The 27,119-nt window shown below is 47.4% G+C and overlaps 1 protein-coding gene across 3 annotated transcripts in view; it reads left to right on the top strand.

Annotated features, from left to right (window-relative positions):
* Positions 1 to 27,119, top strand: part of LOC141114270 (NXPE family member 2-like) — a 127,259-nt gene that overhangs the window by 73,195 nt on the left and 26,945 nt on the right. For all 3 annotated transcript variants that reach the window (XM_073607856.1, XM_073607858.1, XM_073607857.1), the window contains one exon: positions 23,378 to 23,489. In XM_073607856.1, the coding sequence (XP_073463957.1) occupies positions 23,378 to 23,489 (112 nt within the window). The remainder of the gene's footprint in view (positions 1 to 23,377; positions 23,490 to 27,119) is intronic.

The raw sequence follows: 27,119 nt of genomic DNA, 5'->3' as shown, positions 1-27,119 counted from the left end.
CAGTTCCCTTGGGGTCCCTGTTATGCACAAGGTCATAGTGTCTAGAGACACTGTGCTTATCAAAGCCTTGCTTAATGTTAGTAATATGCTCTCCTAATCTAACATTCAATTTCCTGATGGTTCGTCCCACATACTCCAACCCACATGGACACCTAAATAGGTATACTACACATTTAGTGGTGCATGTGATGAGTGACTTGATGGAGTATGTGGCACCAGTACCACTAGAAGTAAACTCAGTCAGTCTCCTGTCATGTAATGCATTGACCCTACAAACATTACATCTCCTACATGGGGAGAAACCTTTTAAATCCCCAAAAAAGGTAGGCCTAGTAGGTGGAACTGGAATATTAGGTGTCAATAGATGCCTGAAACTGGTGGCTCCCCTAAATAAAACACGTGGTTTATCCGATAATAATGGTCCAAGAACCCGATCATTCTTAATAACCAGCCAATGCTTTTTAATAATCCTTTTAATCGCCCAATGCTGACTCGAGTAAGTCGTGAGGAAGGCCAATCCAAAGTCCTCCCTATCAGCGACTTGAGGGGGTCTATCACTTAATAAATCCCTACGGTCCTTGTTCCCTACCTCCTTAATCAGGGAATCTAGGTTAGCTTCATCATAGACTTTATCTATAAATCTAGATTTCAGTGTTAGGGCCTCCCTATAGAATTCATTTAAGTCGGAACAATTCCTCCATAAACGCAAGAATTGGCCCTTGGGAACTGCGGTGTCACGAACACGTACTTACCGAGGCCGAGATGCCGAGAGCGGCTCGCCCTTACGACCACGCGCACCCAGACCCCCGAAATGGGTACAGGAGGCTGGGGGCACGCGGAGGCACGGGCTTCCGGACGGATAGCAGGTTCAGAAGCTGGAAGCGGGTGCCCCGGGATCCGGGGGGGAGCAAGGCTGCAAACACAAGCAAAAGTTAGGGAATAGGCAGGTATAATAAGGATAGTCCAGCAGAGAAGTGGTTAACCAGGCCAGGGGTTTGGTACACAGATCAGGCAGAGGTTACTTAGGGACAATCCAGGAGAGTAGTGGTTAATTCAGGCAGCAGGGTTCGGCACACAGATCAAGCAAGGTACTAGGGACAATCCAGGAGAGTAGTGGTTAATTCAGGCAGCAGGGTTCGGTACACAGATCAAGCAAGGTACTAGGGACAATCCAGGAGAGTAGTGGTTAATTCAGGCAGCAGGGTTCGGTACACAGATTCAGGCAAAGCACTAGGGAACACAGGCTCAAGGAACAGGGGAGAGCTGACGACAAACCAGCAACCCGACTGGGTGCTGGAGCCGTCAGATATAGCCCCCGTGCCCGGCGAGCGCGTCAGTGTGACGCGCTACCGGGCACCCGCACGGGCCACGGCGCGCACACGGGGACCGCCGTGCACCCGCGCGCGCCGCACCATCAGGCCGCGGACGGGTGTGCGGCGAAGCGCTCGTCCCGTGCGCATGCGCACCGGAGCCCGGCGAGCGGAGACGCTCCCTGGCTCCTGACAGTGCCCCCCTCCTAAGGGCGGACACTGGACGCCAAGGCTGGCCATTAGTTCTGGATGATCTTGATGAAATGCTCGAATTAACTGTGGAGCGTGTAGATTCCTGGCGGGCTCCCAGGAATTATCTTCGGGGGGGTACCCCTTCCATTGAATCAGGTACTGTAACTGTCTGCCCCTCTTCCTGCAACCAAGAATGGATTCCACTTCGAATTCATTCTCGCCATCGATTCTGACTGGCGGAGGAGGAGGTTCTTTTCTTCCTGGAAAAGGGCTGGGCACCACAGGCTTCAATAGTGACACATGAAAAACGGGGTGAATCCGGTATGTCTTGGGAAGTGTCAATTCCACCGCCACAGGGTTGATAATCCTCTTGACTTGAAAAGGCCCAATAAACTTAGGCCCGAGCTTACGAGATGGCAGTGGTAATTTTAGATTGATGGTGGACAGCCAGACCTCGTCTCCTACGTCAAATTTTGGGTTTGTCTTCCTGCCCCGGTCGTACTGCTTCTTATAGTCCTCCTGGGTCTTGCGTAATGTATCTTGAATCTTTTGAAAATTGGACTGTAATGAGATTATCCTATCCTGGACTGCAGGAACTGCCGTTTCGGGAATGTTGTTAGCGAAGGATGTGGGATGGAACCCACAATTGGTCCAGAAAGGAGTCTGGTTGGTGGAGGCATGGATAGAATTATTGTACGCAAATTCAGCGTAGGAGAGGAGGCTCGCCCAATCATCCTGAGAACCCGAGCAGAAGCATCGGAGGTACTGCTCTAGCGTCTGGTTGGTCCTCTCTGTCTGACCATTGCTTTGGGGATGATAAGCTGAAGAGAGACAAATGTTGATACCCAAAGTCTTGCATAGTTCCCTCCAGAATTTGGACGTGAACTGAACGCCTCTGTCTGACACGATGCTTCTTGGTATTCCATGGAGCCTAACGATCTCCTTGAGAAAGATGTTGGCCGTGTCTACGGCAGAGGGAGTACCCCTCATGGGCAGAAAGTGGGCCATTTTGGAAAGGCGGTCGACAACAACTAGGATGGTGGAGAAACTCTCTGAGCTGGGTAGGTCAACGATGAAGTCCATGGACACGTCAGCCCATGGTCGTTCCGGAATGGGCAAAGGTCTGAGCAAACCCCAGGATTTGGTGTTCTGGCCCTTGTTTCTCTGACATAGGGGACAGGACGCCACATATTCCCTACAGTCCCTTCTCCATCCTGGCCACCAAAAAGAACGAGAAAGGAGTTCGGCCGTCTTCTTGTTCCCGAAATGTCCTGCCATCTTGTGATCATGACACATCTGAAGGGCTAAGGACCGAGTCACTTGAGGTACAAATATTTTTCCCTTAATCCAGAAAAGGTCTTCATATTTTTTTAGGGAATGCACAGCTGATTCCGTACAAGTGCCTGATGAAGATTTGATGGAGGATATTAAGTCTGCTTGAGTTAGTCCAAGAAAATTTTGAGGAGAGAGGATCGTGCTGGGTGTTGGTGTTTGGGAGTCTGCGGAAAACATTCGTGACAGGGCATCGGCCTTCCCGTTCTTTGCCCCAGGTCTGTATGCAATATGGAAATTAAAACGAGAGAAGAACAGGGCCCAACGGGCTTGGCGGGGTTTTAACCGTCTTGCTGTTCTGAGGTACTCGAGGTTTTTGTGATCCGTAAAGATCATCACCGGATGAACTGCCCCCTCCAGCAGATACCTCCATTCCTCCAAAGCAAACTTTATAGCCAACAGCTCTCTGTCACCCACGTCGTAATTGAGTTCCGGTGGGCTGAGTCTCCGAGAAGCGAAAGCTACTGGATGCAAGATGGCCTTTGGTCCCTGTCTCTGGGAAAGAATTGCTCCGGTTGCAATTTCTGATGCGTCTACCTCCAGTACGAAGGGTTGAGTCGGGTCAGGATGGCAAAGGATTGGAGCAGAACTGAATAGTTCTTTTAACTTAAGGAAAGCCTCTTGAGCGGCTGCGGACCACTGGAACGAATGATGCTGCCGAGTTAGTTGGGTAATAGGTGCCACGATGGCAGAGAATCCCACGATAAATTTCCGATAGAAATTGGCGAACCCTATAAACCTCTGTACTGCTTTTTTATTTGATGGAGCTGGCCACTCCTGAATTGCCTGAATCTTCTGGGGGTCCATTGCAACCCCATTGGTGGAGAGTATGAATCCCAAGAATTGTATGGTTGATCTCTCAAACTCACACTTTTCGGCTTTTAGGTATAGCTTGTGTTGCAGAAGAATAGCAAGAACTGTTTTAACGTGCCTCCTGTGCATCTCTAGCGTAGGGGAGAAGATGAGGATGTCGTCCAGATACACCACCAGGAAGTCATCTAGATATTGTCGGAAAATGTCATTCACTAGATGTTGGAAGGTGGCTGGAGCATTGCATAGGCCGAATGGCATCACTAAACATTCGAAGTGACCGAATCTGGATCTAAAGGCCGTCTTCCATTCGTCTCCAGCCCTGATCCTGACGAGGTTGTAGGCCCCCCGGAGGTCAAGTTTGGAGAACACCTTGGCCGATCGGAACCTTTGAAATAGCTCAGGAATGAGCAGCAACGGGTACCGGTTCTTAATTGTGATGTTGTTGAGTTGTCGATAATCTACGCAGGGTCTTAGGGTACCATCTTTTTTTCCCACGAAAAAGATACCTGCTCCGGCGGGTGAGGATGAAGGGCGGATGAAACCTTTCTCCAGATTTTCGTCTATGTACTGCTTTAGAGCCTCCAGTTCGGTTTCAGAAAGGGGAAATATCCGGCCAAATGGAATCTCGGAACCAGGAAGAAGGTCAATTGGACAGTCGTAGGCCCTGTGAGGTGGTAGGCGGTCAGCCATTTGTTTACTGAAGACCTCTTGAAACTCGAGATACTCAGAGGGGACGTGTTGGAGGTTGTTTGGCGGTACCGCCATTGTGGCACAAACTTTGGAATCCGGAAGCAGGCAGTGTTGGGAGCAATACTGAGAAAGGAAGGATACTGACTTGGTGCTCCATTTGATTAGCGGATCGTGGGCTTGCAACCATGGTAGGCCAAGTATGATGGGGAAGATTGGTGAGCGAATTAGGTCGAGCCGTAAGAACTCCCGGTGGCCGGAGTCTGTGACTACTGAAATAGGTTGGGTCTCCTGGGTGATGGGACCCGAGCAAGGAAGGGATCCGTCGGCTAGGTGTATTTGTAGATCCTGCTCTTTGGTTCGTAGAGGGATCTTCAATCTGTGTGCCAAGGCGGAATCTATGAAGCAGCTGCAGGCCCCGGAATCAACGATGGCCTGCAGGCGAGTCTCCTTTTCCGGAAGCTGCAGAGAAACAAACAACATCACATAAGCCTTAGGGATGTTATGGTTAGGAAAGTTCAATATGTTTGACTGAGGAAACTTACTGGGCCTGATCGGACAGCTGCGCAAGAAGTGCCCGGTTCCTCCGCAGTAGAGGCAAAGGTTAGACTGCCGCCTGCGCTGCTTCTCCTCAGAGGTCAATGGACCTCGGACCAACCCGAGCTGCATTGGTTCGACTTCAGGGACCGATGCAGTGGTAACTGAAGGTGAAGTTTGAGGTACTGTAGAGTGAGGTCGTGGCGACGCCCAGGCAGGGCGAGGCTGCTGAAACCGTTCTGAGCGCCGCTCCCGAAGGCGCCGATCGAGCTTTGTAGCTGCTTGGATGAGTTCCTCTAAGGAAGCAGGGGTCTCCATCCTAGCTAACTCATCTTTGAGTAACTCAGACAGGCCTTGGCGATACTGGTAACGTAGGGCCGGCTCGTTCCAGTTGGTGTCGGCCGCCCACTTACGGAACTCTACTGTATAGTCCTCAATAGGTCTTCTTCCTTGGGACAAATGGTGCAAGATAGCTTCGGCGGTGGCCATGCGTTGCGGATCATCGTAGAGCTGGGTCATACTCTCAAAGAATGCTTCGATAGTGTTCAGGGCAGGGCTGCTCTGTTCCATCAGGCTGTGGGCCCAAGCCTGGGGTTCCTCGGAAAGCAGGGAAATGACAAACCCCACCTTGACGATTTCTGAAGAGAAGGTTCTTGGCTGTAGGGCGAAGTAGAGGGAACATGCGTTTTTAAAAGCCCTAAACTTCTTGCGATCTCCCGAGAACCGTTCAGGTGTAGGGACCCTGGGCTCAGGAAGGGCCATGACCACAGTGGGGTTGGCCGGAGCTTGGGGAAGCGGACCCCCACTGCTGGGTGCAGGAGCTGCGGCTGCGGAGGGTAGTAACCCGGTGATCTGCTGTAGGCGGTTATCAATTTGTGTATAACCTTCTTGTAGCTTCTGTACGGAGTCCGCCAGGGTAGACACTTGCTGGCACAGGATCTCCAGAGGAGAGCGCGCTCTGTCGGCCTCAGACATCCGGCTGGTTTGTACTGTCACGAACACGTACTTACCGAGGCCGAGATGCCGAGAGCGGCTCGCCCTTACGACCACGCGCACCCAGACCCCCGAAATGGGTACAGGAGGCTGGGGGCACGCGGAGGCACGGGCTTCCGGACGGATAGCAGGTTCAGAAGCTGGAAGCGGGTGCCCCGGGATCCGGGGGGGAGCAAGGCTGCAAACACAAGCAAAAGTTAGGGAATAGGCAGGTATAATAAGGATAGTCCAGCAGAGAAGTGGTTAACCAGGCCAGGGGTTTGGTACACAGATCAGGCAGAGGTTACTTAGGGACAATCCAGGAGAGTAGTGGTTAATTCAGGCAGCAGGGTTCGGCACACAGATCAAGCAAGGTACTAGGGACAATCCAGGAGAGTAGTGGTTAATTCAGGCAGCAGGGTTCGGTACACAGATCAAGCAAGGTACTAGGGACAATCCAGGAGAGTAGTGGTTAATTCAGGCAGCAGGGTTCGGTACACAGATTCAGGCAAAGCACTAGGGAACACAGGCTCAAGGAACAGGGGAGAGCTGACGACAAACCAGCAACCCGACTGGGTGCTGGAGCCGTCAGATATAGCCCCCGTGCCCGGCGAGCGCGTCAGTGTGACGCGCTACCGGGCACCCGCACGGGCCACGGCGCGCACACGGGGACCGCCGTGCACCCGCGCGCGCCGCACCATCAGGCCGCGGACGGGTGTGCGGCGAAGCGCTCGTCCCGTGCGCATGCGCACCGGAGCCCGGCGAGCGGAGACGCTCCCTGGCTCCTGACATGCGGACAACCAAGAGCGATGATGGCAGGAATCAAGCGGAATGAAACTATTCCTGTCGTTTGATTTAAAATAGGTGGAAGTAGTAATTACACCATTAACAATCATAATAACCAAGTCCAAAAAGTGGATTTGGGTAGGGCTGGCTTCATGGGTAAGTACTATACCTCTGTCATTATCGTTAAGAACAGACAGGAAAGTGGTAACAGAATTGATGTCGCCATCTCAGATGAACAGAACATCATCTATAAATCTTCTCCACATGACCAATTGGGGTGGTTTATCACGTAGGACTATGTCCTCCTCCCACTTGGCCATGAAGAGATTGGCCATACTGGGAGCGTATTTAGCTCCCATGGCCACTCACTCCCACTCTCTTTTGGACACAGCTGATCACAGATCGTGTTAAGGGGCCAATCACAGCAGCCCTTTGCCATGTGATCCGCTGTGTCCAATCACAGCTGGTCACATGTAAACAGACTTGCCAGTTATTGGCAGTCCTTTCCTCACATACTGTCTCTGTGTGAGGAAAGGAGAGCCGATAACTGGCAAGACGGACAATACATTATTTACACTGAAAATCAGGGCACTGATAATCAGTGCAGCCCCATCAGTGCAGATCAGTGCAGCTTATCAGTGCCCATTAGTGCAGCTTATCAGTGCCACCTATCAGTGCCCATCAGTGCCGCCTCCTCATCAGCGCAGCCATATCAGTACTTCCTCATTTGTGCCCAATAGGGATGAGCTTCGTGTTCGAGTGAAACCCATGTTCGACCTGAACATCGTCTGTTCGCCCGTGCGCAGAATTGCGAATGATATGGGCCGTTGGCGCCAAATTCGTGTGGCGTGTCATGGCCCATAATTCACTGTGGCATTGCAGTGCATTGCTGGCTGATGATTGGCCAAGCATGCACTATGACCCGCATGCTTGGCCAATCACAGCGCCGTCTGAACAGAGAGCTGTAATTGGCCAAAGCCAAGGAGGCTTTGGCCAATTATGGCTCAGGGCATTTAGTACACGGCGGCCCTGTGTAGTGTGTGGTCCGGCGTTGAAAGAAATAGACAGAGAGACAGTGTCATTTGATTTAAGTTAGATAGATTAGGCAGGACTGTCAGTGAATTAGCTGCACCTACAGTGTATTGTGTATATATATGCATCCCAGGTGTTGTGTATATATATATATATATATATATATATATATATATATATATATATATATATATACACTGTATTCAGTTTAGCTAGATCCGTTCCTGTTATCTTCCTACTGACAGGCAGGCTTGTCTTGTTACAGTATTTACAGCTACCTGAAGAAAATTGCTGGTGTTCTTTTGATCCTATTAGTACTACAGTCAGGCAACTAGACTATTTACAGTTAGTGTAGTGCGTCCTCCTCACAGTGTTCAGTTAAAGCTACAAGTTAGTTTAGTGTGACCTCTGCACAGTGTTCAGCTAAAACTACAAGTTAGTGTAGTGCGTCCTCCTCACAGTGTTCAGCTAAAGCTACAAGTTAGTTTAGTGTGACCTCTGCACAGTGTTTAGCTAAAGCTACAAGTTAGGGTAGTGCGTCCTCCTCACAGTGTTCAGCTAAAGCTACAAGTTAGTGTAGTGCGTCCTCCCCACAGTGTTCAGCTAAAACTGCAAGTTAGTGTAGTGCGACCTCTGCACAGTGTTCAGCTAAAGCTACAAGTTAGTGTAGTGCGTCCTCCTCACAGTGTTCAGCTAAAACTACAAGTTAGTGTAGTGTGACCTCTGCACAGTGTTCAGCTAAAGCTACAAGTTAGTGTAGTGCGTCCTCTGAACAGTGTTCAGCTAAAGCTACAAGTTAGTGTAGTGCGACCTCTGCACAGTGTTCAGCTAAAGCTACCTGTAGAAGGTTGGTGGTGTTTTCCTGATCCTATCACTACCGCAGGCAGCTAAATAAGCTACAAGTTATTTTTTTTGCGAGCTCTGCACAGTGTTCACCTAAAACTACCTGTAGAAGGTTGGTGGTGTTTTCCTGATCCTATCACTACTGCAGGCAGCTAAATAAGCTACAAGTTAGTTTTTTGCAAGCTCTGCACAGTGTTCAGCTAAAGCTACCTGTAGAAGGTTGGTAGTGTTCTCATACTACAGGCAGGCAGTTGATTTTGCTAGCTGCAATATCAGTATGTATATATATATATATATATATATATATATATATATATATATATATATATCCCAGATTAGTGCAGCTACAGGCCATCAGTATGTCTGGAAGGCCAACAAGGAGAGGCAGACTGTCACAAGCCAATAAAAGAGAGCAAGCAGGCTCTCTGTCTAGAGGCAACAGTGCTGGTCGTGGAGACGGTGCATCCTCATCAGCACGTGGCCGTGGGACACGCTTGGCCTTTTTTTTCGGCAGCTGGCCGTGTTGAGCCGCAACATGCGGAAGACTTGGTCGAGTGGATGACCAAGCCATCCTCCTCCTCCTCATCCCCTCTCACCCATGCTCAGGGTACTTTGTCTGGCAAAGCAGCTGCCAACGCGGCCTCCTACCTCGGCTCAATGGCATCAGTGACTCCTTCCCTAGCCCCACCATGTCCTCTTGAGGAGTCCCTCGTACTGTTTGACCACAGTGTTTGGTACATGCTCCAGGAGGATGCCCAGCGTTTAGAAGGCTCTGATGATGATACTGAGCTAGATGAAGGCAGTAACGTGAGCACGGACAGAGGGGGTGCCCAAGAAGGACAGCAATCTGGCAGTTATGCTCCCCCTGCTGCAGCATACTGCCAGGTTTGCTCCAGTGATGAGGAGGGAGGGGATGATGAGCTCACTGACTCAATGTGGGAGCCTGATAGGAGAGAGGAGGAGGAGGAGGAGGCACATCACCAACGAGGCAGGATGCCCTCCAGGGGCCAGCCTAAGGGCAGCACACTGACTGCATCACACCCCAAAGCTCTGCATGTGCAGGGCGCTGCTGTCTCTGCGCGTTATTCCAAAAGTTCTTTGGTGCGGGCCTTTTTTGAGACAAGTGCATCAGATCGCACCGCTGCTATTTGCAACATATGTCTCAAACGTATCTCACGTGGCCAAAACATCTCCCACTTGGGCACCACATGCTTGACCAGACATATGTTGACCTGCCATGCAGTTCGTTGGCAAGCATACCTAAAAGACCCACACCAAAGAACAAAGAGGACCTCTCCTTGCTCCTCGTCAGCTGAGATCTCCAACCCCACTATACCTTCAGTCCTCTCTGAGACCTGCACTGAGAGGAATGAAGGTGTAGAATTAGGTGTGTCACAGCCAAGTACTTGTGGGCAATCTGCTTTTGGTACACCGACGTCAGATGCACGGTGTTGCACCACCGAAAGAAGTTCGCTCCCAGCCATCCACATGCCCAGCGGTTAAATGCTAGCTTGGCAAAATTGCTAGCCCTTCAACTGCTGCCTTTTCAGTTGGTAGACTCTGCCCCCTTCAGTGAGTTTGTGGAATGTGCGGTTCCTCAGTGGCAGGTACCCAAATGCCACTTTTTCTCACGGAAGGCGATTCCGGCTCTCTATGTGGAATGTAATGTGGAAGGCAATGTCCATGCCTCGCTGGACAGGGCGGTCAGCAGTAAGGTGCATATTACCGCTGACTCATGGTCCAGCAGGCATGGACAGGGACGTTACCTAAGTTTCACGGCGCATTGGGTGACTCTGCTGGCAGCTGGGAAGGATGCAGGACAAGGTGCAGTAGTGTTGGAGGTTGTTCCGCCACCACACCTCCAAAATGCCACTACTAATGATTGTGACACACCTCTCCCCTCCACCCCCTCCTCTTCTTTTTCCTCCATGGCCTCTTCCTGTGCTTTGTCCTCGGAACCAGCGGTGCCCCATAGCCATTCAAGGGGCTACGCAAGTATGCAGGCCAAAAGATGTCATGCGGTGCCTGAGCTGGTGTGCTTGGGGGACAGGAGCCACACTGGGGCAGAGGTTCTGTCAGCTTTGCAGGGGCAGGTTCAGAGGTGGTTGACGCCATGCCAACTTAAGGCAGGAATGGTGGTTTGCGACAATGGCACCAACCTCCTCTCTGCCATCCAACAGGGACAAATGACCCATGTGCCCTGTTTAGCTCACGTCCTTAACTTGGTGGTGCAGCGGTTCTTGGGCAGGTACCTGGGCTTACAGGATGTCCTGAGGCAGGCCAGGAAAGTCTGTGTGCATTTCCACCGGTCATATAATGCCAGTGCTCGGCTGGCAGACCTCCAAAAGGAGTTTAACCTGCCCAAGAACCGCCTAATCTGTGACATGCCCACCAGGTGGAACTCAACGTTGGCCATGCTGCAGCAGCTGCACATGCAGCAGAGGGCCATCAATGAGTACCTGTGCGGCTATGGCACCAGGACAGGGTCAGGGGAGCTTGTTTTTTTTCCCCACGCCAGTGGGCCACGATCAGGGATGCATGCACTGTCCTGTCACCATTTGAGGAGGCCACGAGGATGGTGAGCAGTGACAGTGCATGCATCAGTGACACTGTCCTCCTTGTCCACCTGTTGAAGCACACGCTGCGTGGAATAATGGACAGGGCACTTGAGGCAGAACAGAGGCAGGAAGAGGAGGACTTCCTTAGCTCTCAAGGCCCCCTTTATCCAGACAGTGTTCCTGCTTGCCCGCCGATCACACAGGAAGAGGACGAGGAGGAGGAGGATTGTGTCAGTATGGAGGTGGAGCCTGGCACTCAGCATCAGCAGCAGTCTTTAAGGGATCAGTCCCAAGAAACACATGGACTTGTACGTGGCTGAGAGGAGGTGGCTCCGGACCATGTCGTCCTTAGTGACCCAGAGGACTCCGGACCGAATGCCTCAGCAAACCTACGCTGCATGGCCTCCCTGATCCTGCAAAGCCTGCGTAAGGATCCTCGTATTCGTGGTATCAAGGAGAAGGACCAATACTGGCTGGCAACCCTCCTTGATCCACGTTACAAGGGTAAGGTTGCGGACCTTATTTTGCCGTCGCAGAGGGAGCAGAGGATGAAACATCTTCGGGAGGCCTTGCAGAAACGTCTGTGCAACACGTTCCCAGAGACTGGGAGGTTACAAACTCCTGTTTCTGGACAACGTGTTGCTGAGGCTTCGGTCAGTGAAAGAAGGAGCGGTGGAGAAGGTGGCCATCTGACTGATGCGTTCAGACAGTTTTTTAGTCCGCAGCCCCAAGGTATGATCGGTTCCAGCAACCATCGTTTACATGGTGCAGGAATACCTAGGAGCAAGATCTGACTTGGACACCTTTCCCACCGAAAATCCTCTGGGTTACTGGGTCTTGAGGATGGATCACTGGCCAGAGCTTGCACAGTATGCAATTGAGCTACTGGCCTGTCCTGCATCCAGCGTTCTTTCGGAACGCACATTCAGTGCTGCTGGAGGCTTTGTAACCGATCACAGGGTGCGTCTGTCCACTGACTCGGTCGATCGACTGACCTTCATAAAAAAGAATCAGTCTTGGATCACCACCAGCTACCAAGCACCTGATGCTGATGTAACCGAATAATTTATTTGAAATCTCAGATCCCTTCAAAGACTGCCTATGCTGATGCTGAGTGACTATCCTGAGTAATTATCCTCTTCCTCCTCAATGATCACGCTGATAGCTTGTAAGAACATTTTTGGTTCTGGGCGCCGCCACCAGTGCCTAAAGCCCAATTTTTCAGCCCCTGTTTAACAGGGGCGTGTAATTACAATTTTTGATGCAATTCTTTTGCAGCAGGGCTCGTTCCTGCGTTCCAACTAGAGTATCTGTGAGGGGTTGCAGTTTTGTGGCACCAGCACCAGTGGCTAAGGCCCAATTTTTCAGCCCCTGTTCAACAGGGGCATGTAATTACAATTCTTGATCTAATATTTCACAGTAGGGCCCATTTCTGCACCCACCAAGAGCGAGTGAGGACTTACATTGTTGTGGCACCAGCACCACCACCACCACCACCAAAGGCCCAATTTTTCTGCCCCTGTTCAACAGGGGCATGTAATTACAACTCTTGATCTAATATTTCACAGTAGGGCCCTGTGAGGGCTTACAGTACTGTGGCCACAACAACACCTAAGGCCCAAATTTCTGCTGAGTATATAGGGCAGGCCCCTACTTTCAAACATCCAACTTACAAATGACTCCTACTTGCAAACGGAAGGAGACAACAGGAAATGAGATGAAATCTACCCCTAGGAAGGGAAATTCTCTCCTGTAAGAGTTAATATGGGAAAAACATTTCTCCTTTCCACTGATGCTTTATCACCAATCCTTGTTTCACAAAAAACCCCAAATTTTCGAAAAACATTTCTCATCGGGACAAAAAGTGAGGTGAAATCTTCTGAAGAGGAGCACAGACAGCAAAACAAATGTCACAGGGGTGATAACCCTTCCCTATGTTTTCCAAAAAGCTTAAAATAGATTTTTTGGCTGGAGCTAAACACGTTAAAAATGTAGCAGTTCAAAATTACAAACAGATTCTACTTAACAACAAACCTACAGTCCCTGTCTTGTTTGCACCACCTGTATACTGCTGTTCAGAGTACAGAGCCTGTATACTGCTGTTTCCTTTTTTAATTTGGGTGCGGGGTTCCCCTTAATATCCATACAAGACCCAAAGGGCCTGGTAATGGACTTGGGGGTACCCATGCCGTTTGTCTCACTGATTTTCATCCATATTGCCAGGACCCGACATTACATTAAAGCCGCAAGCAGTTTTAAATGACTTTTTTTCCTTTAAAAATGACATTTTGTGCAGGGACTGTTCTAACCACGGGAAACATGCGGCACTTTACAGGCATACTATAGACACCCCCCCCAGGTACGATATTTAAAGGAATATTTCACTTTTTTTTTTTTTTACTTTAAGCATCATTAAAATCACTTCTCCCGAAAAAATGGCCGTTTTTAAACGTTTTTTTTCCATTGATACATGTCCCCTGGGGCAGGACCCAGGTCCCCAAACCCTTTCTAGGACAATACAATGCAAATTAGCCTTTAAAATGAGCACTTTTGATTTCGAACGTTCGAGTCCCATAGACGTCAATGGGGTTCTAACGTTTGTGCAAATTATCGATCCGTTCGCAGGTTCTGGTGTGAACCGAACCAGGGGGTGTTCGGCTCATCCCTAGTGCCCAACAGTGCAACTTATCAGTGCCTATCAGTGCCGCTTCATCAGTGCCCAACAGTGCTGACTCATCAGTGCCCATAGAGCAGTCTATCAGTGCCCATCAGGGCAGCCTCATCAGTGCACATTAGCGAAGAAGAGAAATGACTTATTTGCAAAATGTTATAACAGAAAACTTTTTTTTTCAACATTTTCAGTCATTTTTTCATTTGTTTAGTAAAAAATAAAAAACCCAGTGGTAATTAAATACAACCAAAAGAAAGCTCTATCTCGAAAAAATGTCTTGAAAAAATAAAAAAATTAAATTTGGGTACAGGGTTGCATGACTGCGCAATTGTCATTCAAATTGTGAAGGCATGAAAATTGGCCTGGGCAGTAAGAAGCTGAAAGTGCTCGGAACTGAAGTAGTTAACAGAGCGGACACTGGAGCTTGATTTGGCTGCTCAGCATGCGCTTGTGTACCCAAGTGCTTCCATGTGTAAGGGTAACCGGAAGGGAAAACCTTTTTTCTTTTCTCTTTGGGGCTGGCGCTTCAGCTGAGCATTAAGAGAGCCCGACACTCCCCTTTCCTGACAAACACCCAATCTATGCTCATCACACTGGAAGGTCTCAGCAAGTAGTAGGAGATGAACAGCGCAACATTAGAAACATTAAAGTTGCCATAAAGCCCCTTTCGTTAGTAAAAACCCCAGACATTCCTAAAAGCACCTCTGCCTAATAAAAAACATCAACCCTTCATATTTTCCATCCTAGCAAAGCCATTTCAAGGTTTAAAGGGAAATAGATCCATTGAAAATCCCTCAGTAGTATTATAACTGAATGAGACAGTTGTCTCATTTTTATTAAAATAATAAAATAAAAGCCATAAATTATTCTTAGGTAAATTGTGGCTTTTAATGTAAAAATTAGACAATTGTCTTAATTATAATGCTACTGAATGAGACATTTTTTATCGCATTTTCAAGGGATGAATGTCCTTAAATCGTGTCCCTAATGCATGATTTCCTGAAAGGTGACTGTATGCATATATGGATAAATGTGTGCATGTACTGTATGGATAAGTGACTGTAGATGACTGTGTGCATGTATGAGTAAGTAACTGTATGCATGTGTGCTTATATGACTGTGTGTATGAATGTGTGCATGTGTGGCTAAGTGACGATGTAGGTGACTGTGTGCAGTTTTGGGTAAGTGACTTATGCGACTGCGCATGTATAGGTAAGTGACCCTTTTCATGAATGGGTAAAGGATTGTGTAAATGAGTGTGTGCAATTGTATGGATAAATGACTGTAGCTCTGCCTTATTGTCAAGTGAGTTTCACCATAGGTCAAATTAATCTTTAGTTTGTCTTATGATATTTTGTGCTGGAATTTCAAAGTTTAACAAAAGTGCTCATTCCTTTTTGAAATTTTCAGCTCTCCAAGGAATTTTATTATTTTTTATCAGGACAAGTAGATTGTCATGAGGGACAAGTAGATTGGGACCCTTGGACCACAAGTAATTTTTTTAAAAGATTTCCACACCCCTGATGATAAAACACAACCATCATTGACATTGTGCTGAGTAGTATAGAAATGGTTATGGTAGTGGGCTAACTCAGTGAAGTAAACAGTGAGTTGTATACAGTGGGTCTGACTTAAGGCATGAATCTGCCGTGTCCTACAAACCAACTTTTGACTCACCCACCCCTATGTGTTGATGAGCACTTTTAATTATTACTCTTGCACCTTTTGCATGTGCGAACACAACAGGGTTGATGTATTAAGACTGGAAAGTGTAAAATCTGGTGCAGCTCTGCATAGAAACCAACTAGCTTCCAGTTTTTTTTTTTTCGTCAAAGCTTAATTGAACAAGTTGAAGCTAGAAGCTGACTGGCTACTGTACACAGCTGCACCAGATTTTCTATGCCCCAGTTTTAGTAAATCAAACCCAATGTGTCTCAAAGCCCTAAAATCATCAGTACATCAAGGTTGAGGGATCATCATCAGCATTCAAACTTTATAAAGAATGCAACAAGAAATGTAAGGGTGCAATTAGGGCGGCTAAGATAGAACACAAAAAACACCTAGGGGAGGAAAGCAAAAAAAATCGCACAAAATTCTTTAAGTATGTAAACAGTAAAAAAGGGAGGACAGAACATATTGGCCCCATAAAAAATGAGGAAGGACATCCGGTTACAAAAGATGGGGAGATGGCGTGTTGAATTTATTCTTCTCCTCAGTCTTCACAAGGGAATCGGGGGGCTTTAGTAACCAAAACTGCAGTGTTCATCCTCGTGACACATCACAGGAAGCACCCTCATGGCTAACAGAGGACAGAATTAGAATTAGACTTGGGAAACTTAACATTAATAAATCACCGGGACCAGATGGCTTGCATCCGAGGGTACTTAGGGAACTCAGTCAAGTAATTGCCAGACCATTGTTCCTAATATTTTACTGACAGTCTACTGGTACCAGCAAATTGGAGAAAAGCCATTGTAGCACCAATATTTAAAAAGGGCCCAAAATACATCCCTGAAAATTACATTAACATCAATAGTATGCAAGCTCTTGGAGGAGATGATAAGGGACTGTATACAAGATTTTAGTAATGGATATAAAGGGAAGTGTAGGTGTGGTGCTGTTCTAAAAAAGAAAGTGTTTTATAAAAACTAATTTGTTATACCCTCTGCAGTGCTTCAAAGCAAAATGTGATTGGTGAGAAAATGTCAAAAAATTGTAGATGCCTGTGTGTATACACCCCTAACAGGGTGTGATACCATAAACCAATGTGCAAGTATGTTATCCTCTAATGGCTAAACTCACCTAAAAAGAGGGAATATTATATAGATATAAGCATGAATGGAAAACATGAATGAAAAGACAGATGTATTATCCTCTAATGTCCACGTCTGAATCTGCAGAAAGGGGAGTGAATATGCATAAAGAGAACTTCAGTAGTGCCTTTCTTGTAATGATGCTGAATCTTCTATATAAAAAAAACAGTGTTGGGGTAAAGCTAATGTTCAATGATTAATGCTAAAAAGTAAATGGATGAATAAAATAAATCTGTCTGAATTGTGTTACACCCTTTGGCAGCTGGTTGACAATATAAATTTGTCTGAATTGTGTTACACCCTCTGGCAGCCGATTGACAATGTAATTTCAGCAACCAGAAAGGGTAATCCAGCTTACCCAACTTACTCCTATAGTTGATATAGTTTATTGGACGCTCCTGTTGACGTCCAATGGCGAAACGCGTAGGGCGGGGTCACGAACGTCTTACGGTCACCTCCGGTTTGACGAACAAAGTCTTCTGACGGCATCCATCCACCCATATTTTCATGCTTATACAATTTACATAAAATGCGAGTACAACTTTTTAAACTAATAAACAAAGGTTTTAAAAAACGGTTTTACGCTATGGGCATCCCTTCTCTCCTACATGATGAACATACAAAACGCTGCTAACAACATTTAAAGCACAGACCAGGACTGCCAGGGATTGCTACACAGTGGCAGATACTGTGGCTGTGCAGTACCCCTGTGCGGGTGTGAGGCTATTTGGTGAGTGCATGCACATTAGGAGCACGAATAAGGAGCACCATCACTAGCTGGCACCTGAAGTAGTTTTTCCTTTTTTTTAATTTTTTTTGGGAACTACAATACTGTTTTTCAGTAAACACTGGACTATTTTTCTAGAGCACATGTCACTTTGTTAAACAGCTTATTTGGCAGCACTGGACACTTTTTGAGCACTAAGCACTTTTTGAAATATGCACTTCTATTAAGATTTTCAAATGGTAATTATACTAACTGTGCAGAATGCATTATTAATTAATCACATCATTGGTGAACAGTATAGGTCTCAGTTTGTACATATCTTTTTACTGATTAGACAGCCAGGGGGTGTAACACATTTTTGGACACTTTATTTAAATCACTTAAACCACTTTGAATATCAACTATAGGAGTAAGTTGGGTAAGCTGGATTACCCTTTCTGGTAGCTGAAATTACATTGTCAATCAGCTGTCAGAGGGTGTAACACAATTCAGACAGATTTATATTGTCAACCAGCTGCCAAAGGGTGTAACACAATTCAGACAGATTTATTTTATTCAGCCATTTAATTTTTAGCATTAATCATTGAACATTAGCTTTACCCCAACATTGTTTTTTTTTTTTTATATAGAAGATTCAGCATCATTACAAGAAAGGCACTACTGGAGTTCTCTTTATGCATATTCACTCCCCTTTCTGCAAATTCAGACATGGACATTAGAGGATAATACATCTGTTTTCTTTAGCATTTATGCTTATATCTATATAATATTCCCTCTTTTTAGGTGAGTTTAGCCATTAGAGGATAACATACTTGCACATTGGTTTATGGTATCATACCCTGTCAGGAGTGTATACACACAGGCATCTACAATTTTTTGACATTTTCTCACCAATCACATTTTGCTTCGAAGCACTGCAGAGGGTGTAACACATTCGTTTTTATAAAACACTTTCTTTTTTAGAACAGCACCACACCTACACTTCCCTTTATATCCACCATAGTACACTCCACCTAGGTGGAGGTGCACTTGTAGAGGCAGCAGTTCCTTTTTTTCTTTATATTTATTTTTCTCCTTGCACAGATTTACTTATATATTACTTCAAGATTTTAGTAATGAGAACAGTATCATTAGCAGTAATCAGCATGGATTTATGAAGAATCGTTCTTGCCAAACCAATCTATTAACCTTCTATGAGGAGGTGAGTTGCCATCTAGATAAAGAAAGGCCCGTAGACGTGGTGTATCTGGATTTTGCAAAAGCATTTGAAACAGTTCCCCATAAACGTTTACTGTACAAAATAGGGTCCTTTGGCATGGACCACAGGGTGAGTACATGGATTGAAAACTGGCTACAAGGGCGAGATCAGAGGGTGGTGATAAATGGGGAGTACTCAGAATGGTCAGGGGTGGGTAGTGGGGTTCCCCAGGGTTCTGTGCTGGGACCAATCCTATTTAATTTGTTCATAAACGACCTGGAGGATGGGATAAACAGTTCAATCTCTGTATTTGCAGATGATACTAAGCTAAGCAGGGCAATAACTTCTCCGCAGGATGTGGAAACCTTACAAGAAGATCTGAACAAATTAATGGGGTGGGCAACTACATGGCAAATGAGGTTTAATGAAGAAAAATGTAAAATAATGCATTTGGGTGGCAAAAATATGAATGGAATCTATACACTGGGGGGAGAACATCTGGGGGAATCTAGGATGGAAAAGGACCTGGGGGTCCTAGTAGATGATAGACTCAGAAATGGCATGCAATGCCAAGCTGCTGCTAACAAAGCAAACAGAATATTGGCATTCATTAAAAAAGGGATTAACTCCAGGGATAAAGCGATAATTCTCCCACTCTACAAGACTCTGGTCCGGCCGCACCTGGAGTATGCTGTCCAGTTCTGGGCATCAGTCCGCTAATAAAGGGTCTGGAGGACATTAGTTATGAGGAAAGATTGCGAGCACTGAACTTATTCTCTTTAGAGAAGAGACGCTTGAGAGGGGATATGGTTTCAATTTACAAATACCGTACTGGTGACCCCACAATAGGGATAAAACTTTTTTGCGGAAGGGAGTTTAACAAGACACGTGGCCACTCATTAAAATTAGAAGAAAAGAGGTTTAACCTTAACCACTTAAGGACCGAGCCTCTTTCTGAGATTTGTTTTTTTACAAGTTAAAAACATTTTTTTTTTTTTGCTAGAAAATTACTTAGAACCCCCAAACATTAAAATATATGTACAAAATAGATCTATGGTATATTACCAAAAAAGATATTCTGTGTGAGCAGCGCTAGATATTTAAACACTCAACAAATAAATGTTCAAAGTGAAAACCGTAGTCAACTGAATGGTCAACTAACACTTAAAAAATTAAAATTAAAAATGAAGAGGAAATAGTCCCTTTAAATGTAGCCAAAAGTGTAGGTATCACAGTTCATAATGCATTCATCTATAAGCAATTGGTGTTGATAGTCCCAGGGATGAGAGCAGTCACATAAATTAATCAATCCTTCTTCCAACATACACCCCACTAACTTGTAGGTTTAGCTGAACACTGTGAGGTGGACGCACCACACTAACTTGTAGGTTTAGCTGAACACTGTGAGCAGGATGCACCCCACTAACTTGTAGGTTTAGCTGAACACTCTGAGCAGGACGCACCCCACTAACTTGTAGGTTTAGCTCAACACTGTGAGGTGGACGCACCCCACTAACTTGTAGGTTTAGCTGAACACTCTGATCCTTCTTCCAACATATGGTCCTAGATAACGAAGAATAAATCTCCCTATTGGAATCTTACCAGATCAAGCTGGGACACAAGCATATATCAATGGATCATCTGTGGCTCCGGATCTCTCCACGGGATACAACACACTGGATCTGTTTGCTGGTGGGATGGTCGGATGTGTAATGTAAACAAGCATCTCCCTGTTCTGCCTAATGACACTGTCACTGATCACACTCCCTGTAATCAGGAGCGGTGATCAGTGATGTGTCACACACAGCCCCTTCCCCCCACAGTTAGAATCACTCCCTAGGACACACGTAACCCGTACAGCGCCACCTGGTGGTTAACCCCTTCACTGCCAGTGACATTTTTACAGTAATCAATGCAATTTTTTAGCATTGATCGCTGTATTAATGCCAATGGTCCCGAAAATGTGTCAAAATTGTCCGATGCGTCCACCATAATGTCGCAGTCATGATAAAAATCGCTGATCGCCACCATTACTAGTAAAAAAAAATATTAATAAAAATGCCATAAAACTAACCTCTATTTTGTAGACGCTATAACTTTTGCGCAAACCAATCAATAAACACTTATTGCGATTTTTTTTTTACCATAAATATGTAGAATAATACGTATCGGCCTAAACTGAGGAAAAAAAAATGTTTTTCTATGTATTTTTTGGGGATATTTATTATAGCAAAAGTAAAAAATAATGCGTTTTTTTTTAAAAATTGATGTTATTTTATTGTTTATAGCACAAAAAATAAAAACCGCAGAGGTGATCAAATACCACCAAAAGAAAGCTCTATTTGTGGGAAAAAAAGGACGTCAATTTTGTTTGGGAGCAGTGTCGCACGACCGCGCAATTGTCAGTTAAAGCGCCGCAGTGCCGAATCGCAAAAAGTGCTCTGGTCAGGAAGGGGGTAAAATCTTCCAGGGCTGAAGTGGTAAAAAAATGGTGTCACTTTTATTCCTAATGCAAGGAATGTAAACATCCCTTGTAATAGAAAAAAAGCATGACAGTACCTCTTAAATATGAAATCTGGGGTCAAAAAGACCTCACATCTCATATTTACACTAAAATGCAATAAAAAAAAATAAAAAAATACATCTGTCATTTGAAAAATGAAAAAAAAAAGGCCCTTTAAGAGCTATGGGTGGAAGAGACGTTTTGACGTCACTTCCACCCTGCAATGATATGGAGACAGGTGGGGCCATCTTCCCCTCACGTGCCTCAATGTCTAGCCAGGAGAAGGACCCGATCGCCTCCGCTGCTACCAACGGCTCCGGTAAGCGGCGGAGGGCCCCGGAGCTCGACGGGAGAGGGGCCCTTTCTCCCGCCACCGAAAAAAGGGATCTCGAGGTGAATCCGCCGCAGAGACCACTTATATCTGAAAGAGGACCAGCTAGCTGCTGCCGTAACAATGATATTTCTCTTCAAAATACCGATGTAAAACTCCGTAAGTGGTTAAACTGCGTAGAGGGTTATTTACTGTAAGAGCAGCAAGGATGCGGAATTTCCTTCCACAGGTGGTGGTCTCAGCGGGAGCATCGATAGTTTCAAAAAACTATTAGATAAGCACCTGAACGACCGCAACATACATGGATATATGTGTAATACATATATTATACAATGTAATACATATAATCACACACATAGGTTGGACTTGTGTCTTTTTTCAGCCTCACCTACTATGTAACTATGTAACTATATCTAGAACAGATGGCTAGAAGAGGCGGCAAACTATTGCCTGATTCTGGTAGCAGATTTATAATGGCTGAATTGTATCTACACAATATGCTCTTCCACCAACAAAAGTGCCAAAACGGGACAAGTAATCCTTTTTGTGGATCCCATTGGAGTGCTACAGAAGTAAACTGTGGGCCTGACCTTCTACACTAACTTGGTATGACCCACTTTGTGAATTTTGTGAAATCTAGAAAGTAACTTGATGCTGGTCCTTCATTGCCTAAATAAAGGCTAGAGCTAGCCCTGGACCAAGCTGTGTTGACTTATGGACCGCCCACTGTATATATATATACGTCAACGTTATATACTGTGGTTATGGCAGCAGCTGCCATAACCCTAGTTTTTTTTTAAACAGTGGGTGATCCTCTTTTACATAAAAGTGGTCCCAGTGGCGGATTCGCCACGGCGTCGGTAGTGGCAAAAACTATCCAATCCCGTGAAACGATGGGCAGGACGTTGAGTGAGGGCAAGATGGCCCCCACTCAACCATATGCCCTTGGAGGACTGGAGTAGCGTCTGACGTCACTTCTGCCTAATGGCCTTAAAGGGCCAATTTTTTTTATTAGTGAATGTAAAATTACATTTTCTTTTTTTTTGTGTAGTGTAAATGTAAGATCTGAGGTTTATTTGACATCAGATCTCACAATAAAGAGGACCTGTCATGCTTATTTCTATTAAATGTGATTTTTACATTCCTTGTAATAGGACTAAAAGTGATAACAATTTTTTTAAAGGGACAGTGTAAAAATAAAAAAATAAAATTAAAATAAATAAGAAAAAAGAAAAAAATTGAAAGCAACCCATCCCTCTGAGCTTGTGTGCAGAAGCGAATGAATACGTAAGTCACACCTACATATGTAAACGGTGTTCAAATCGCATATGTGAGGTATTACCATGATCGTTAGAGCAAGAGAAATAATTCTAGCAATAGACCTCCTCTGTAACTCTAAACAGGTAACCTGTAAAAAAATTGAAAGCGTCGCCTATGGAGATTTTTAAGTACCATAGATTGTCACCATTCCACGAGCATGCGCAATTTTGAAGCATTACATGTTAAGTATCTAGGGTAACATCATCTTTCACATTCTGCAAAAAAATTGGGCTAACTTTTTTTAAATTAATGAAAGTGTATTTTTTTCCCAAAAAATTAAGTTTAAACGCTGCGCAAATACAGTGTGACATAAAATATTGCAACAACCTCTATTTTATTCTCTAGGGTCTCTGCTAAAAATGTATATATAATGTTTGGGGGTTCTAAGTAGTTTTCTAGCAAAAAAATACTAATTTAACTTGTAAACAACAAATGTCAGAAAAAGGCCTGGTCTGCAACTCAACTGCAGTGATTTCCAGTGAGGTTTCGAGTGAGGTTGCAGACCTAGCTGTGTGTCCTGCTACAGTTCAAAAGACTGGCTGAACAGATTTTCAATTTCAATTCTCTTATAGTTCAACTGTGTACTGTCTGCCTGGAATACAGCTTTAAAAAGACTTGCCTCCCTAACCCACACTGAATTAAGTTTTTCAGGTTGACGTATCTTAGAAATTTTAAGTGCCCAATTTGAATGCAAGTGAGAATTTCTCCCATTGCCAATCTAGCCTAACCAAGACAACACAATTCTTTTCTAGGGTTTATGACAAGATGAAGTCTTTGTGGAGCCATAAATTCACCCTAATTTTCCTATTCCTAAACATTATCATTATAAGCGCCATTATTCATTATCGAAATCTAATGGTTGTGGTAAGTCTTTTGGTTCTATAGGTTCTTAATAGAAATGTATGTGTACTTGCCAATTACCATTATGTAGCGCATCCCCCGTAGGAACCGCTGGTGAAAGGGATCCCCCACCCTGCACAGCCAGGCACACCAAATTTTTCACAGGCTTGCTTGAGACAGGAAACAGTCTATGTAGCTTTGTTTTGTTTTTTTTATTTAGTGTTTTTTTTATGGGGATAGGGCTATTATGGGATGCCCACTTGACTGGAACAAAGTCTCTTCAGGGACACTTTAACTATACACACTCGACATATACTCCTCTTCCCCCAGCACATTACTTGCTTGCAGAACAACTCAAATCCAGCTGGAACACAGTTTGCAAGGCACTCAGCCAGATCAAGCAAAGACCCTTTTACAGGCAGGGTGTGTAGAAAAAGTCCCAGTGTCCAGCTACATTCAGTGTCCAGCTACGTTCCTGTGGCTACTGATCCCAGCACCACCATAGTTGCCAACATTGTAAAAAAAAAATGTGGGACACTTTTGTGGCTGTAGGCGGAGCTGTCCAATAATTAGGGGGCGGGGCATTTCTCAGCAGGCGTGGCCTAGCAAAAACAGACAAGTGCAGCGCGCTTCGCGCGCCGCCGTGGAAAATGGGCGTGGTTTACGCGAAATTGTGGGCGTGGCTTAAATGGGCGTGGCTCTATAGGGTGTGGTTAGAGTCTGAAATGAATGAGGGATGGAGAGGGGGAGAGAGGGGGAGAGAGAGGGAAATGACGGGACAGCAGCCCTAGATCCTACACAATAGAAATATGTGTATTCTAGAAAGTTTAACAATCAGCAGATAAAGATACTCCAAACACCTGGTGTTAGCACTTCAATCATCCCAGCACCATGGTTGTTATGGTGTCAGGATGATTGAAGCGCATTATTTCTATTATTATATTGTAATATAAAATGAAATCATTCAACTCACCATAATGCAGAATCAGTGGGATCCCTGAGCGTGTCACCAGCCACGTCGCCTGCCACCAGCCGTCCGTCCTTGCTTCAGATGTCCGAGCAGAGTCCGTCCTTGCATCAGATGTCCCCAGCGGAGCCCCCCCTCACACCAGGGGCCCCCGGCGGAGCCCCCCCTCACACCAGGAGTTCCCGGCGGAGCCCCCCCTCACATCAGGAGTCCCCGACGGAGCCCCCCTCACATCAGGAGTCCCCGGCGGAGCCCCCCCTCACATCAGGAGTCCCCGGCGGAGCCACCCCTCACATCAGGAGTCCCCGGCGGAGCCCCCCCTCACATCAGGAGTCCCCGGCGGAGCCCCCCCTCACATCAGGAGTCCCCGGCGGAGCCCCCCACACATCAGGAGTCACCGGCGGAGCCCCCCCTCACACCAGGAGTCCCCGGCGGAGCTCCCCCTCACACCAGGAGTCCCCGGCGGAGCCCCCCCTCACATCAGGAGTCCCCGGCGGAGCCCCCCTCACATCAGGAGTCCCCGGCGGAGCCCCCCTCACATCAGGAGTCCCCGGCGGAGCCCCCCCTCACATCAGGAGTCCCCGGCGGAGCCCCCCTCACATCAGGAGTCCCCGGCGGAGCCCCCCTCACATCAGGAGTCCCCAGCGGAGCCCCCCCTCACATCAGGAGTCCCCGGCGGAGCCCCCCTCACATCAGGAGTCCCCGGCGGAGCTCCCCCTCACATCAGGTGTCCCCGGCGGAGCCCCCCCTCACATCAGGAGTCCCCGGCGGAGCCCCCCTCACATCAGGAGTCCCCGGCGGAGCCCCCCCTCACATCAGGAGTCCCCGGCGGAGCCCCCCTCACATTCAGGAGTCCCCGGCGGAGCCCCCCCTCACATCAGGTGTCCCCGGCGGAGCTCCCCCTCACATCAGGTGTCCCCGGCGGAGCTCCCCCTCACATCAGGTGTCCCCGGCGGAGCTCCCCCTCACATCAGGTGTCCCCGGCGGAGCTCCCCCTCACATCAGGTGTCCCCGGCGGAGCTCCCCCTCACATTAGGAGTTCCCAGTGCCCCCCTCACATCAGGTGTCCCCAGTGCCCCCCCCTCACATCAGGTGTCCCCAGTGCCCCCTCACATCAGGTGTCCCCAGTGCCCCCCCCTCACATCAGGTGTCCCCAGTGCCCCCCCTCACATCAGGTGTCCCCAGTGCCCCCCCCACTCACATCAGGAGTCCCCAGTGCCCCCCCACTCACATCAGGTGTCCCCAGTGCCCCCCCCACTCACATCAGGTGTCCCCAGTGCCCCCCCCTCACATCAGGTGTCCCCAGTGCCCCCCCCTCACATCAGGTGTCCCCAGTGCCCCCCCACTCACATCAGGTGTCCCCAGTGCCCCCCCACTCACATCAGGTGTCCCCAGTGCCCCCACCACTCACCTCAGGTGTCCCACAGCGGTGCGCGCGCTCCCCCCCACCTAGAACCCCCGCCCCTTTCCATATCAGACTGGCAGCGGGGCGGGGGGTAGGCGGGCCGAGGCGGAGCGGGGCGAGGCGGAGCGGGGCGGGCCGAGGCGGAGCGGGGCGAGGCGGAGCGGGGCGGGCCGAGGCAGGGGGTGGGCGGCGACGCAGAAGCTTCGTCTAGCCCCCCCCAGCCATCTTCCTGAACTTCCACAAAATGGCGGCCGGCCGCTGACCTCGGCGGCGGCGGCTGCGGATTCAAAAACGGGAACCGGATTTTTCGGGACATTTCCCGGGACACCACAAATCCGGGAATGAAGTCCAAGTCCCGGGAATGTCCCGGGAAATCCGGGACAGTTGGCAGCTATGCACCACCTCTTCAGGCACTGCCAGCCCATCTGGCTGCAGCTACCCCTTTCACTAGCCACCTGGCTACTTGTCACAGTCCTCCCAGACTGTCTCACTCACCAGCCACCGACTGTCTTCTCCCTGGAGATCTCCCGGATGTGCTCGCTGGCTCCTGCTGTCCTCACTCTTGCTTCCGTGCCTCTGGACAGGACTCCTCCATGTGTTTTGAGAGGATCCCTCCAGTACCCGAGTCCCAGTCCCAAGGTCACCCCCCCAGACTAGGGGGCTACCTCAAGTTCCTCCGACAGCCTCCTCAGCACTCTATCTCCAGCTCCGACCCGAACTCCACACTGCCCCTGCTGGCCTGACTCTGAGTATTTAAGAGAGGCCTACCCCCTGCCAGCCCATTGCTGGGGATTGGCTGGGGCCCTCCTTCATACTCCAGGCAGCTCCTCCTAACTTCCCTCCCATTCTTCTGGAAACTTTTCCAAGGTTCCAGCAAGTAAGGGGGGCTGCCAGCCAAGCCAAACAATTCACCTACATTACAAAAAACCTATGTTATGTACAACCTAGCACTCTACACTAGAGGGTACAATTACTTTACAGAGACCCTGGTTTTGAAGATTCATACCTAGATTTATTTATTGTGCATAGATTTATCTGTCCTATGAAAAACTCCAAGGTTTGATATAGAGAAGCCACTGACTGCCTTTGCATCCTTCGAGCCATGGTGTTGGTCAAAGCAGAGGACATCATGGTTTTTTTTTTAAAAAAGTGTCTCTACCTACTCCTCCTGAAAGACATCACACTGTGCAAATGCAGTAAGAGGACTGTAAACTTGCACGCATCTTCTCTGTTGATGACATTTCACTTACCCTTCAGCAATGAGCAGGTGCTTCAAGAGGGG

Source organism: Aquarana catesbeiana, linkage group LG12, assembly GCF_042186555.1.
Source record: "Aquarana catesbeiana isolate 2022-GZ linkage group LG12, ASM4218655v1, whole genome shotgun sequence".
Classification (NCBI taxonomy): Eukaryota; Metazoa; Chordata; class Amphibia; order Anura; family Ranidae; genus Aquarana; species Aquarana catesbeiana.
The sequence above is the reverse complement of the archived record's forward strand: the minus strand, read 5'-3'. Positions and strand labels throughout refer to the sequence as shown.